This window comes from Trichomycterus rosablanca, chromosome 8, assembly GCF_030014385.1.
Source record: "Trichomycterus rosablanca isolate fTriRos1 chromosome 8, fTriRos1.hap1, whole genome shotgun sequence".
Lineage (NCBI taxonomy): Eukaryota > Metazoa > Chordata > Actinopteri > Siluriformes > Trichomycteridae > Trichomycterus > Trichomycterus rosablanca.
In genome coordinates, this window is record NC_085995.1 from 2,132,510 (window position 1) to 2,147,080 (window position 14,571).

The 14,571-nt window shown below is 42.3% G+C and overlaps 1 protein-coding gene across 2 annotated transcripts; it reads left to right on the forward strand.

Moving 5' to 3' along the window:
- Window positions 1–735: 735 nt before the first annotated feature.
- gcna (germ cell nuclear acidic peptidase) lies at window positions 736–12,620 on the forward strand. 2 transcript variants are annotated; one of them, XM_063000327.1, is made up of 13 exons: window positions 736–820; window positions 3,242–3,335; window positions 3,677–3,860; window positions 5,265–5,328; window positions 5,461–5,510; window positions 5,597–5,663; window positions 6,934–7,013; window positions 8,114–8,509; window positions 8,637–8,796; window positions 9,544–9,688; window positions 10,170–10,305; window positions 10,405–10,609; window positions 11,629–12,620. In XM_063000327.1, the coding sequence occupies exons 2-13, from the start codon at window positions 3,246–3,248 to the stop codon at window positions 11,858–11,860; spliced, it is 1,809 nt and encodes a 602-aa protein (XP_062856397.1). In that variant the 5' UTR covers window positions 736–820; window positions 3,242–3,245; the 3' UTR covers window positions 11,861–12,620. The 2 variants fall into 2 exon arrangements, with proteins under 2 accessions (XP_062856397.1, XP_062856398.1); XM_063000328.1 differs by lacking the exons at window positions 736–820; window positions 3,242–3,335; window positions 3,677–3,860 and adding an exon at window positions 4,585–4,661.
- Window positions 12,621–14,571: the final 1,951 nt, after the last annotated feature.

The following is a 14,571-nucleotide window of genomic DNA, read 5'->3' on the forward strand; positions in this document are numbered from 1 at the left end:
AAGGTCAGAACCTCATTTGTGTGTTTTAGCACCAACCAACAAGGTACAGAACTGCAATTTGACTGTACAGGTTAATGTAATATGTGACCAACCTGAATGTAAGTTATTTGACGTTGTAGATAATTTAACATAATTAACATTGTATAAATCATAAATACTGTATGTAAGGTTAAGAAAGTTAATACAACAAGGTAGTTACTAGGTGGCGCCAGTCACTGTAAAATTGGGTTGTGGTCCAAACTGAGGTTGTCGTCCCTATGTAGTGCACTTGTTGAGTCCCCTTTGTAGGGTCGTTTTTAGCGGCAGCAAAGTGTGGAAAAGTATTTATTTGATAAATAAAGATCCTTCACAACTATACTTTTTGAAATAAACAAAATAAATAAACTCCAGAGATTATTTACCATATTTACCATATTTTTACTTTCAAAGAAAAATGCCGTTTACAGTCATCTGTTTTTTTCCTTCTAAATGTCATGTAAATATCAAACACTGCATAATATTATTACTTTATTACGATTAGATTAAAATAATTATAATGTAATACTAAAAACTGCGTTTTAAATCCAATTGCTGCTTTGATTATATTCCTTTGAATTGAATTTAAGTAGCGCTCACCGATTTGTGTACACTTCGTAGGGACTAGGGAATAGGGATGATCGATGCAGATTGAATCGCGGCCTTGTTGTCATAGCTGGGTGACCGTTTCCGGACAGGGAGATTTGAATCCTCGGTTCTGCTTTGTTTTTATGCTTGAGGTTCAGTTTTAGATGTTTTGGATTAAAATTGCTTGTTTTTAGGGGAATTTGCTCGTTTAAAAGAGGTAAAGTGTTTTATTTTATAGAGTATTAATAATCTTTAGTTTAGTTTAGTTTGGTTAAATACGTTTAATGTGTTTTTGACAGACTAGGTAAAGTATCAAGCTAACAAACATTAGCTTTACCTTTAAACAGCGTTACTACCATTACAATCAAACACGTTTTTATTTAATTATGATCTTATTATGGGATTTATTTATATTAAATTGCTTTCTAATAGCATAAAAATAAATTAGGATATATTATATAGTAAAATGTAATGGAGAAAAATACAATATTGGGCAAAAACAACTGGACACATCGTGTTTTGTTGACTTTCTTGTGTTAAAAATAAACGAACACTTTGTTAAAAATACTTTATTTAAAAATATGTTTATATATGAAGATGTATATTTGTTAAATGCGATATATTTAAAACAATAGGCAAGGCAAGTTTATTTGTATATATATGAAAATTTGATCATTTGATCAGGGGTGTCCAGATTCTTTAACCTGGATTTAGGGTTTTATACACCGATCAGCCATAACATTAAAACCACCTCCTTGTTTCTACACTCACTGTCCATTTTATCAGCTCCGCTTATCATATAGAAGCACTTTGTAGTTCTACAATTACTGACTGTAGTCCATCTGTTTCTCTGCATGCTTTGTTAGCCCCATTTCATGCTGTTCTTCAAAGGTCAGGACCCCCACAGGACCACCACAGAGCAGGTATTATTTAGGTGGTGGATCATTCTCAGCACTGCAGTGACACTGACATGGTGGTGGTGTGTTAGTGTGTGTTGTGCTGCTACGAGTGGATCAGACACAGCAGTGCTGCTGGAGTTTTTAAACACCGTGTCCACTCACTGTCCACTCTATTAGACACTCCTACCTAGTTGGTCCACCTTGTAGATGTAAAGTCAGAGATGATCGCTCATCTATTGCTGCTGTTTGAGTCGCTCATCTTCTAGACCTTCATCAGTGCTCACAGGACGCTGCCCATCGGTGCGCTGTCGGCTGGATATTTTTGGTTGGTGGATTATTCTCAGTCCAGCAGTGACAGTGAGGTGTTTAAAAACTCTATCAGATCCACTCATACCAGCACAACACACACTAACACACCACCACCATGTCAGTGTCACTGCAGTGCTGAGAATCATCCACCACCTAAATAATACCTGCTCTGTGGTGGTCCTGTGGGGGTCCTGACCATTGAAGAACAGCATGAAATGGGGGTAACAAAGCATGTAGAGAAACAGCTGGACTACAGTCAGTAATTGTAGAACTACAAAGTGCTTCTATATGGTAAGTGGAGCTGATAAAATGGACAGTGAGTGTAGAAACAAGGAGGTGGTTTTAATGTTATGGCTGATCGGTGTACATGTTCTTGTAAATGTAGTTTCATTATTCGTAGGTGAATGTTTGAGCTCTGTGATTACACTGATAATACTCATCTACAGTTAAATCCAATTTCCCCTCTAAAAGCTCCACATGTATCTGTGTTTATCTGGATTTTCCTCCCTGTTTCACTTTTAAACTTGTTACAGCTCGAGGTTCTTAGAAATTGTAAGAATCAGCTTTGAAAATAACACAAAAAGAATATAAAACATTGAAATACAGTGTATACATGTCAAAAAGATTTCTTAAGCGGATTCTGGTTAAGCTGATTAAGTTGATCTACAGTTAAATCCATTTTCCAAAACCTGTAAACCAGCTGTATTGAGCAGACACACAAAAACAGGTGATCAGCACTGTTTCCTCTCCAGATTTTTAAAATGTTGTTTTATTATTTATTTTACTTCAGTGTTTCACTTCATAGTTGTATAAACACGTCTCTTTATCTTTGGCTTTTTAAAATTTGTACTCATTTACATCCATATTGTTTAGCAGTTTGGACCTTGTACTGAAAGCAATTTAATACGTAATCTTAAAAGTCAGGTTTTTAGTTTAGTATCTGATTTGAACCCTGTGAATATTGGACTGAATACTGGACCTGGTAACTCAACGCCCCCTAAATTCGAAGTGTTTGAAACTCGATGCCCTTTGTGGAGAAATTTGTACTCTTAGACTCAACGTGTAATGGAATAAGCGTCAGATCCAGGGTTACGGCTCCACATGTATCTGTGTTCATCTGGATTTTCCTCCCTGTTTCACTTTTAAACTTGTGTTACAGCTCCAGCTTCTGAGAAATTGTAAGAATTAGCGTTTTATTTCAGTGTGTTTATATTATATTTGTGTTATTTAAGTGTCAAAAACAACCTCATTATTTTACATGAGCCTAAAATACACGTATATGCAGTTCCTTGGGACCATGGACGCATTAACAGGTTTCCCAAACATCCTTATAGGAAAAAATACCTTGAAACTCAAGGCACCGCTGTATTTACTTGTTGCTGCTGTATAGTAAGTGTGGAATTGAACCTGGTTTTTTGTTTTTGGTGCAGAGTGATGGAGCCCGGTACTCAGCGACTGTTTGAGAGAGTGGCACAGAAACTGGGCTGGGATAAACCTGGAGCTCTGGATCGAGCTGCAGAGGAGGTATTTACTCTTAATAAAGGTGCACTGGCTTATGTTTAGCAAATTATTATGTAACAAATAATGTAAACAAACATGAAGGACAGAATTGTTAAGCATCATGTGAGTCAGTTTAACATGCATTGTGTGTAATGCTGATCATCAGGCTATATTTATTAGGGATGGGGAGGTTGAGGAATTGCATCTGTCAGCTTTGATACCAGTACATTGGAATTTCCAGTGTGATAATATGGTCATATGATGAATTATTCCTGTACAACATTTAATCCTGAACAAACTTCTCATCATCTTGTGTTGTATGGAAACTGACACTGACCCCGAGTCCTCTCGCTTCCCCCTCACAGTTGAGTAAGAGTTTAAAGAGCAGACATGATGCCGTGATCAGCCCGGACACGGAGCCCACGCTAAGGAAAGAGTCGTCGTTTCTGTCTGACAGTGACGGCTCGGAAAAGGAGAATCAGCACGGAAACAGAAACGTGCACTCGAACCAGGCACTGCTGGACTCCAGCGATGAAGATTTCGATCGAAGTGAGTCCTCATCCAAAATGATGGCCCTGTTTAACAAAACGTAATCACATTTTATGACGCAGAAATAATAACTGAACACGACGTCAATGACATACATACACCGATAAGGCATAACATTATGACTACTGACAAGTGAAGTGAATAACACTGATTATCTCTTCATCACGGCACCTGTTAGTGGGGGGGATATTATGCAGCAAGTGAACATTTTATTATCCTCAAAGTTGATGTTAGAAGCAGGAAAAATGGGCGAGCGTGAGGATCTGAGGGCCAAATTGTGACGGCTAGATGACTGGGTCAGAGCATCTCCAAAACTGCAGCTCTTGTTGGGTGTTCCCGGTCTGCAGTGGTCAGTATCTATCAGAAGTGGTCCAAGGAAGGAACAACGGGGTCATGGGCGGCCAAGGCTCTGTGATGCACGAGCAGCTGTAGCTCAAACTGCTGGAGAAGTTCATGCTGGTTCTGATAGAAAGGTGTCAGAATACACAGGGCATCACAGGTTGTTGCGTATGGGGCAGCAAAAGGGGGACCAACACAATATTAGGAAGGTGGTCATAATGTTATGCCTGATCTGTATATATTGTGCAACAAATTGTGGTGTTTGACTATTTTTGTAAGTATAAACGTCCCTAATAAACACTATATTAACCAGTTATGTCCAAACTCTTTCATTAACCCTTATACAGACGCTCGTGACTTAACGACCTGCATGTTTAATGACCGCTCAGACTCACGCCCAGACGGTATTGTCTTCTATGCAAGAATTTGCGTCACTCAGTTTCAGTCTCATTTCTGCAGTCGGTTGGTGTTCACTACACTTACATCATATCTTCTCTAAATTTATAGTTTATTGTGCAGTAAATTTCCTTCAGAGCTTTTTTTTTATTCAGGTGAAATAAAAACTCTCACTTATTGACCAGTTGTGGCTCGTTGGGTAGCACGGTCACCTCAAAGCAAGAAGATCCTCGATTCAATTCCCAGGTGGGGCGCTCCGGGTCCTTTCTGTGTGGAGTTTGCATGTTCTCCCCGTGTCTGTGTGGGTTTCCTCCCACAGTACAAAGACGTGCAAGTGAGCTGAATTGATATATAAAATTGTCCATGACTGGGTTTGATATTGAACTTGAACCAGTAACTACCCGTCCTGTCATGAATGCAACCAGTGTGTAAAATATGACGTTAAAATCCTAATAAATAACAAATAAATAAATGTTGACCAATTTGCTTGACGACCTGGTCATAGGAACGGAGCTCGGTTGTTAAGTGAGGACTGTCTGCATACAAATACATATTGTTTTATATAATATTTACAAATAAATATTAGATTTAGATATAATATTCATGTCTGGATTGCTGGAAATACCAGAATAACATTAATAAAACGTAAATATGTTTGTTTTTTTGTAGTTCTGGCTGCGAAGGCAACTCCCAAACCTCCCTGCAGACAAATCTCATCTGCCAAGAAAGCAAGGTCAGAAAAGCTTTCGTTTGTTTATTATCATCATAGTCAATCATAATCGGATAACAGTGCAGATCCGACTGTCTGAAACAGTAAAAGAATTTTAATTCAGGACCGACACACTGAGCATATTTTCTCTTTCAGGGAGCAGGTTCCCATTATATCATCAGACAGTGATGATGAGTTTGAGAAATGTGAGTCGTTTTTATTGTGTTGATTATTAACATCATGCTTGTTTGTGTTAAACAGATTATTAATTTATAATCATTTTCTCTTGTAGTCCTGAACCAGGTGAAAACACCAAAGGCTAAACCCAGGCCTCAGTCTGTGAGTGGCAGTGACGACAGGTTGGTAGAAATATACAAAAGATTTATAATAATATGAACCGCGGTGGCTCGGTGAGTAGCACTGTCGCCTCACAGCAAGAAGCTCCTTGGTTTGGTTCCCAGGTGGAGCGCTCTGGGTTTGCATGTTCTCCCCGTGTCTCTGTGGGTTTCCTCCGTGAGTTCCGGTTTCCTCCCACAGTACAAAGCTGTGCAAGTGAGGTGAATTAGAGATACTAAGGAAACCCACACAGACACGGGGAGAACATGCAACTCCGCACAGAAAGGACCCAGACCGCCCTTCTTGCTGTCCCCCTGTCATGAATGTAACCTAAGTGTGTAAAACATGAGGTTAAAATCCTAATAAAATAAATAAATAATAATATGAACCACTCACTTTAGCACTTTTTACTGAGTTACTGGTAATTTGGCTGGTTGGCACCCGAATGCTTGAGACCTGGGTTTAAAATCGGCTCGGGAGGTTTTTTTATCTGCTCAAAATATGTAAACTAACAAATGAAATGAATCTGATCAGATAAAACAAGAAATATCTCGGGTTTTTACTGTCTGCACACAAATAAAAGTCCCAGTAAATGTAACAAACACCGCTTTTTTTTTATTTGTGTTTTCCATGCTGTCCCAATATTTTCTGATAAGGATGAAGTAGCTACTGAAGATGAACAAATTAATAGTTTTATACTTTATACCAGGGTTTCAAACCAAAAAAAATCTGTTGACGCAATTTTAACAGGCACGTAAACACAATTAACTTGTACTCGAACGCCCCCGTGTGGAGGCTTTATGTTAGATCTTGTAAACCAGTGGTCCCCAACCTTTTCTGCACCACAGACCATTTCATATAAGATATAATTTCACAGACTGGCGGGGGGGCGGGAGGATTTAAAATAGATTAACTGTAGAATGGAAAATCAGTGTGAATCCTGAGTTTTTTTCGCAGCAATGAGACGCTCCCACCTGGTGGTGATAAGAGACAATAACACCTTAAGAGTTTTGGAAATTTAATTGCTCTTGTAGATCTCTAATTATTTATTCTATCTGTGCAGCCCGGTAATAAATTACCACAGTGGGACCAGATCGCCACCTTTATTATTAATGAAGTATATTTCGTTTTGTGTTTTGTTTTGATGCGTCGTTTGTGTTACCTGGGTCTCTTAGTTTGAACAACCTGCTTTATACTACAGTAACTTATGATGATATCAGGACCGGAATACATTTCTTGTACACTGTGTTGTTCTTGATTTAATAGATCCAAAACTTTATTTCCTTTTTACAGCCTTAAACAGTTCATAGTGGACGACCTCTCCTCCGACGACGACTTTGTCATAGAGCAAAAGAAACCCCCGACTAATAAAGGTAATTACTTCGTTTCTCTTTGCTTATGCACTATACACCGATCAGCCATAACATTAAAACCACCTCCTTTTCCATTTTATCAGCTCCACGTACCATATAGAAGCACTTTGTAGTTCTACAATTACTGACTGTAGTCCATCTGTTTCTCTGCATACTTTGTTAGCCCCCTTTCACCCTCTCACAGGACCACCACAGAGCAGGTATTATTTAGGTGGTGGATGATTCTCAGCACTGCAGTGACACTGACATGGTGGTGGTGTGTTAGTGTGTGTTGTGCTGGTATGAGTGGATCAGACACAGCAGCGCTGCTGGAGTTTTTAAACACCATGTCCATTCACTGTCCACTCTATTTAGACACTCCTACCTAGTCGGTCCACCTTGTAGATGTAAAGTCAGAGACGATCGCTCATCTATTGCTGCTGTTTGAGTCGGTCATCTTCTAGACCTTCATCAGTGGTCACAGGACGCTGCCCACGGGGCGCTGTTGGCTGGGTGTTTTTGGTTGGTGGACTATTCTCAGTCCAGCAGTGACAGTGAGGTGTTTAAAAACTCCAGCACAACACACACTAACACACCACCACCACGTCAGTGTCACTGCAGTGCTGAGAATGATCCACCACCTAAATAATACCTGCTCTGTGGTGGTCCGGTGGGGGTCCTGACCATTGAAGAACAGCGTGAAAGGGGGTTAATAAAGCATGCAGAGAAACAGATGGACTACAGTCAGTAATTGTAGAACTACAAAGTGCTTCTATATAGTAAGTGGAGCTGATAAAATGGACAGTGAGTGTAGAAACAAGGAGGTGGTTTTAATGTTATGGCTGATTGGTGTATGTGTTAAACATGGTGTTAAAACCCAGCAAATAGGTAAATAAATGAATTATATGCTTCTAACAAGGTCCTGCGTGTACAAATCAGGGTCCAAGGTTCAAAGATGAGGTCTGATTTACACAGAGCCCTCACCTTAACCACATTCAGCACCTTTAGAATAAATGGAATTTTGGTTTCCAGGCTTTTTTGTCCAAAAATGATGTTAAATATTTAAACCAACTCAAGTTTGGGCAGAATAACTAATAGCAGTGGCGTTTGTTTATACACAGCCAACCCGAAGACCCCCAAGCCGACCCCCAAGCCTGCCCCTAAGCTGGAGAAGCCGCCCCCTCCTCAGTTCAACTCCCCCGTGTTTCTCAGTGACTCGGACGACGACGGCGACATCGTGATCAAGAGCACGTGGAGGACCCGCCACAGTCGGCCGTCCTCACAGGAAAAGGACCCCCCACCTAAAGAAAATAAACCCAAAACCACCCCGTACGTTCCATCGCCCCTCACCACGGCTTCCGTTCACTCGCCCGCTCCGGCCTCGGCTCCCCCCACGCGAAGCAGGTGGCGCGAAGACACGGGCAGCTCGGACGATGAGTTCCAGTCCTTACTCGACCGCATCAGGAAGAACCAGAAGCTGGGGAGCAGCAGCACAAACGCTTCTCCACAACCTTCAGGTAATAAAATATTATTATTATTATTATCATTGTTATTGAACCAGCGGTAACACGACCCGAAAAATGGGTAATTCGTTAAAATTAGAAGCTGCCTTGGTTACTGGGAGCCTCATTTTATATTCTATAGAGCCTAAAGTCGGAGCAGCTCGCGTGACTCCGTCCGTGAGGGTACAGAAGGAACGAGACGGACGGCCACTTAAAGGATCCTACGTGAATAAAACTCCAGCACAGCTCCCCGTGAGCAGGCCTGTCAGCCAGACTGAGCCGCGAGGAGGACCCAGCAGCAGGTAGGTCCTGCAGGTTATTTGATCTCAGTCGTTGGCTGGTTCTGATACGAGTAATGCCTGGTTCACACTACACGATTTTTGCCCTGACTTTTGCTCGCTGACCGGTCGCAGCTAGGGAGCGACTCGGCGTTCGCTCGGTGATCGAAACTCGGCTCTCGATCGCTGTGTGCGAACTACTCGATCCGAGCGGCTCGGCGACTGAAGAAGTATATCTAACTCGTCAAATATCTGGATCTGAGTCGCACAATTGGCAATGAGTGCGGTGTCGAACAGCCAATGAGAACGCGAGATACGGTGTGAGGGGAAACACAGGAGAGGAGTGTAAACAGGTGGGACAGGGGTGTAATATAGTTTATATCAGAATACATCAGCACACACACACGTTTTACAGTATTTCACACATCAGCGCACAAACTTTGAACGCTCGCTACTTGTTGACGTGTATTTTTGGACGTGCTATCGTTAAACCCCTCGTCACTTCTCGCGTTTGTTTTCGTGACAGAACGTAGTTTGTGAGAGCAGAGAAGCTCGCCTGCGATTCCAGTTGGTGATAGATGGTGTAGTGCGTGACCCCCTATCGCCGATCAGTCGTGTAGTGTGAAATACACACCGACCTGAAAGACTCCCGATTACAAGAGATCCAGTCGTGTAGTGTGAACCGTACAGCGACCCGACGACTCGGAAAGTCGTGTTAGTGTGAACTTGGTGATTCAGTGATGCTGAATTAGTTTTGTGTTTCTCCGACAGAGTGGCGGGCTGTAAAACGCCGGGCTGTTTTCTGACGTCTCTGTCCGACCCCACCTCTGTGTACTGCCGAAGCTTTAAGCAGAACAAGGAGGAGCTCACCAGCAAACTGTACCGGCTTTATAACAGCAGTGTGTTCGAGAGCAAGGTGAGCAGATGCCGTTAGTTCTTTTTAACCAGGTGACTAAGCCTTACATTTGGTCACCTTTTTGTTTTACATACGAGGGATTCTCAAAAAGTTCCAGCACTTTTATTTTGGTTATAAGCGGTGAGGGTGTAGTAGGAGGAGGAGGAGGAGTCGGAGGAGGAGTCGGTCCTGTCTGAGTCCGGATTTAGCTCCATCTGATTTGCACCTTTTTGGACGCTCAGAGAAGCTTTAAGGGGAAGAAGATTTTCATGTGATGATGTGAAAGCAGCGGCGCATCAGTGGCTACGCGCTCAACCATGACGGCATTAAAAAGTTGGTACGACGCTGCAAAAATGCATCAGGAGGCGACTGTGTAGAAAAGTGATGGATCCCTCGTATTGATGCAAAAAAAGAAAATAATTCTTCTTTTTTTTTTTATATTTACTAAGCTAATCAAGCACTCTTACTATGCTTGTATATATATATTTAATATTTTTTTCAGCTGCCTACTGACATGTCCATCAAATGGAACACCAAAATGAGGAAGACCGCAGGATATTGCATCACCGGGCAGGAACGCGTCACTGGACAACGTTACGCTCGTATCGAGTTGTCGGTGAAAGTCTGTGACTCCGCAGGTATCTGTTACACACGATTTCATTCCTGATCAGAGTTTAGACGAGGTTCTGTACGCGCTCCTCGTAGCTCATAGCTGATATTTCTGTCTCTCTGTGCAGATCGATTACGGGACACGCTGGTTCATGAAATGTGCCACGCTGCCACCTGGCTGATCAATAACGTCCGAGACGGGCACGGACCCTTCTGGAAGATCTACGCGCGTAAAGCCACGCTGGCTCACCCCGAGCTGCCCATGGTTACCCGCTGCCACAGCTACGACATCAATTATAAGTACCAGTACCAGTGCAACCGCTGTAAAAACATGTGAGTGTCGTTCTTACCTTACATTCCATGAGGGTTATCCTGGTTAGGGTCATGGCGGGACCGGTTTCTCCTACAGTTATGGCAGTTATTAATTAGATTAATTAATTAACTTTCTTTTCCCCCCTCAATTTCTCTCCTTGTTTAGTCATATCCAATTACCCGATCACATTTTGCTTCCTCTACGGCTTCAGTCCTCCACTCCTGACCATGAAAGGATGCACGTTAGTCACACGTGCAGTAGCCGACCACTTCTTTTCTATTGAACCAGGCGGATTGTGCGGCACAGCAGTCTCGCCTCACAGCAAGAAGGTCCTGGGTTCGATTGGAGTTTGCATGTTCTCCCCGTGTCTGTGTGGGTTTCTTTATTCCTCATCCAAAATTGTCCATGACTGTGTTTGACATTAAACACTTAAACTGATGAATCTTGTGTAAGCAGTAACTACCTGTACTGGCATGAATGTAACCAAAGTGTGACGTTAAAATCCTAATAATATAATAAAAGAAAATAAATTAACCAGGCGGGATCATACGGAGATCCGTATCGCGCACAGAGTCTCCTATGTCTCCCGTCTCTGTTCAGGCATCGTAGATCAGCCAGTGGAGGGCGTAATTGCAGCAGTTATAGGGAATCCTCTCAGGCCCTTCCACTGTCAGACTCAATCATTGTCTGTATGGGTGCCCAGCCTGCCAGTAGCATAACTGAGATTCTAACTGGCGAGTTCGAGATGTCCGCACTGGTGTGCTAGCATGTGTCACCGCTGTATATTACTGTATATTGCGTATCAAGCCATCACAATGCTATCCAGGCTCAGTTTGCACATGTATCGTATGCAAGGACAGGAAGTCGATCCTATATTTGTGTACAGTTTCGCGTTCCAAGCATACAAGTAAAGTTTTTTTTAGCAACCTGGCCATAATTCATCACGTACCTTGATATTTTAGGTCTTGAAATCCTCAAACAATGTCATTAAGGCTCTGATGCTTAATTACAATGAAGCTCCGACTGTGTTTATCTCCAGGATTGGACGCCACTCCAAGTCCCTGGACACGCAGAAGTTCGTGTGCGCGCTCTGCACAGGCCAGCTGGTCCTGCTCACCCCGTCCAAACCACGCGGCCCCACGCCGTTCGCCAACTTCGTGAAGGAGAACTACGGTACGGTACGACAGGAGCTGACGGGTCAGAGTCACGCCGACGTGATGAGGAAGCTCAGCGCCGACTTTGCTAGTAAGACGCGCCTCAGTCAGAGCTGACGTCTGGGTGCTACCAGTCAGACTTTTGATGGTATATCATTCATGGTCAGTCTTGCTGCTCCTGCGTACCTCAACACAATCCAGACTTTAACTACCTGTTTGTTTGTTTTCTAAGATAATGTGAACTGACATGTTGTTAATGTGACTTGAATTATTTCGTCTGTCTTGTTTTATCGTGTCCTTTCAATGTGATTTTAATGTTTGTATTTTCTTCTGTCCTGAGATGTTTTTATAAATACTTTTTCCATATATAAATAAAGTAAATCAATCAATAATGCGTTTGGAGCCGCTCAGGTGGCGCAGCGGTAAAGTACGGTAGCGCACCAGCGTTGGGGTTTCGAATACGTCGTATCGAATCTCGGCTCTGCCTTTCGACTGGGCTGGGCGGCATGAACGACGATTGGCTGTTGTTCATAGGGGTAAAAAGTCGGATCATAGGTCCTAATAACTGGTGCGACTGCGGCCCCTGCTGGCTGACTGATGGCGCCTGCACAGGGCTGAGGAAAAATGCTGATGGGGGTGTGGCCCTCCGTACACAGGTGAGAAATGCAGTCTGTACTGACTGTACGTGCCGGAGGGGGCGTATGTCAGTTGAGAGGCGTCCTCAGTCAGCGGTGAAGGGTCGAATCAGTATAGAGGACGCAATCAGGGTAACTGGACACGACTAGATCGGGATGAAATTGTGGGAAAAATAGAAAATTAAAAAATAAATAAATACTGTGTTTGGGTGGCCACTGTGGGCGACTCTGATTAAAATCCCTGTTCCTTATTTAATGCTTTTGCTGGAAATCCATTACAGCTTCCCTAAAGTTGCTCTACAGAAGAAATCACACCCAGAGATGTAAAAAAAAAAAAACAGCTTGACGTGCTTTGATTTACACTTTAATTCTACAGTGAATCTTATCTGTATAAAACATCGATTACACGTTTAAGATCAGACGGTACAAACAGGACAAATTTCATACAAAGTGAAGAAATACAGCCACAAGAAAATAGAAGCGGATCTATTCAAAGCTCAGGCACACGGTGGGATCGGAACAACAACTTCACAACTTCACCATAAAACTCCCTGAAATTTCAGTCCCGGGAATAACAAGCAGCACAATCGAGCTAAATATTCGTAATAGCTAAAACAACCCATCGCTCGAGGCTCGGTGCTACAGACGGTATTGATATGAGCCACCAAGGCCACTGTAGGCACGACAGAAAGCAACACGGGTGCACAAATTAGGGTGAAAAGCTTGACGTTAAAGTTTCTGTGGAAATACTTGGTTTTAAATGGAAAAATACGACGACTACAAATGATCTTTCCATGTTGCCTGGGTTTGACCCTCAAGGGAACGACTTTTTACCTTTAGTATGTATTTTACAAGTGTTCATACTAGTCATGTATGATGATATAGTATCTAAAAAACTTACACTTCGTCTGAGGTCCATGACACGCACAAAAGGTACAAAAATCATGCATTTTACTACCCTTAGGACATTTTTAATATACATTTTCTTTATATTAATATTCGTATATCAATATATAAATTGTTCATCTTTAATATACACCAATCAGCCATTACATTAAAACCACCTCCTTGTTTCTACACGCTGTCCACTTTATCAGCTCCACTTACCATATAGAAGCACTTTGTAGTTCTACAATTACTGACTGTAGTCCATCTGTTTCTCTGCATGCTTTGTTAGCCCCCTTTCACCCTGTTCTTCAATGGTCAGGACCCCCACAGGACCACCACAGAGCAGGTATTATTTAGGTGGTGGGTCATTCTCAGCATATTCAGCCAACAGCGCCCCGTGGGCAGCGTCCTGTGACCACTGATGAAGGTCTAGAAGATGACCGACTCAAACAGCAGCAATAGATGAGCGATCGTCTCTGACTTTACATCTACAAGGTGGACAGACGAGGTAGGAGTGTCTAATAGAGTGGACAGTGAGTGGACACGGTATTTAAAAACTCCGGCAGCGCTGCTGTGCCTGATCCACTCATACCAGCACAACACACACTAACACACCAGCACCATGTCAGTGTCACTGCAGTGCTGAGAATCATCCACCACCTAAATAATACCTGCTCTGTGGTGGTCCTGACCATTGAAGAACAGGGTGAAAGCAGGTAAAAAAAGCATGCAGAGAAACAGATGGACTACAGTCCATGCTTCTATATGGTAAGTGGAGCTGATAAAATGGACAGTGAGTGTAGAAACAAGGAGGTGGTTTTAATGTTATGGCTGATCTACTGTATGTATAATATAATCAATATATTGGTTTGAGTTTCTGCCTGGCCAGGGAATCGAACCCAGGCCTTTCTTGCTGTAAGGTGACCGCGCTACCCACTGTGCCACCTATTCATGATAAATTTGTTATATCAATTAATTCTTTTACCCAAATCTTTTTATATTATCTTTTTACTCCTGTACTTTTTATTTTGGCCTAAAAAGATCACTTGGCAGGCAGAAGGAAATGTTTCTGGCTGCACCAGACACCCCACGAGCCTGTTGTAGGAGCACTGGTACAGATACTATAGTGTTTAAATGCTACTCTACCATCCTCAGTGCCCTGTGCTCATCCATCATTAAAATATTTCCAATAAACTGCAGTTTTGTAATCAGAGGCTCCCATGTTCCTCATAAAGAAATACTTCAGCATTTTAATCTAACACATATTCCTACTGCATCTGTAGCACGTAAAGCTTAATTCAGTTC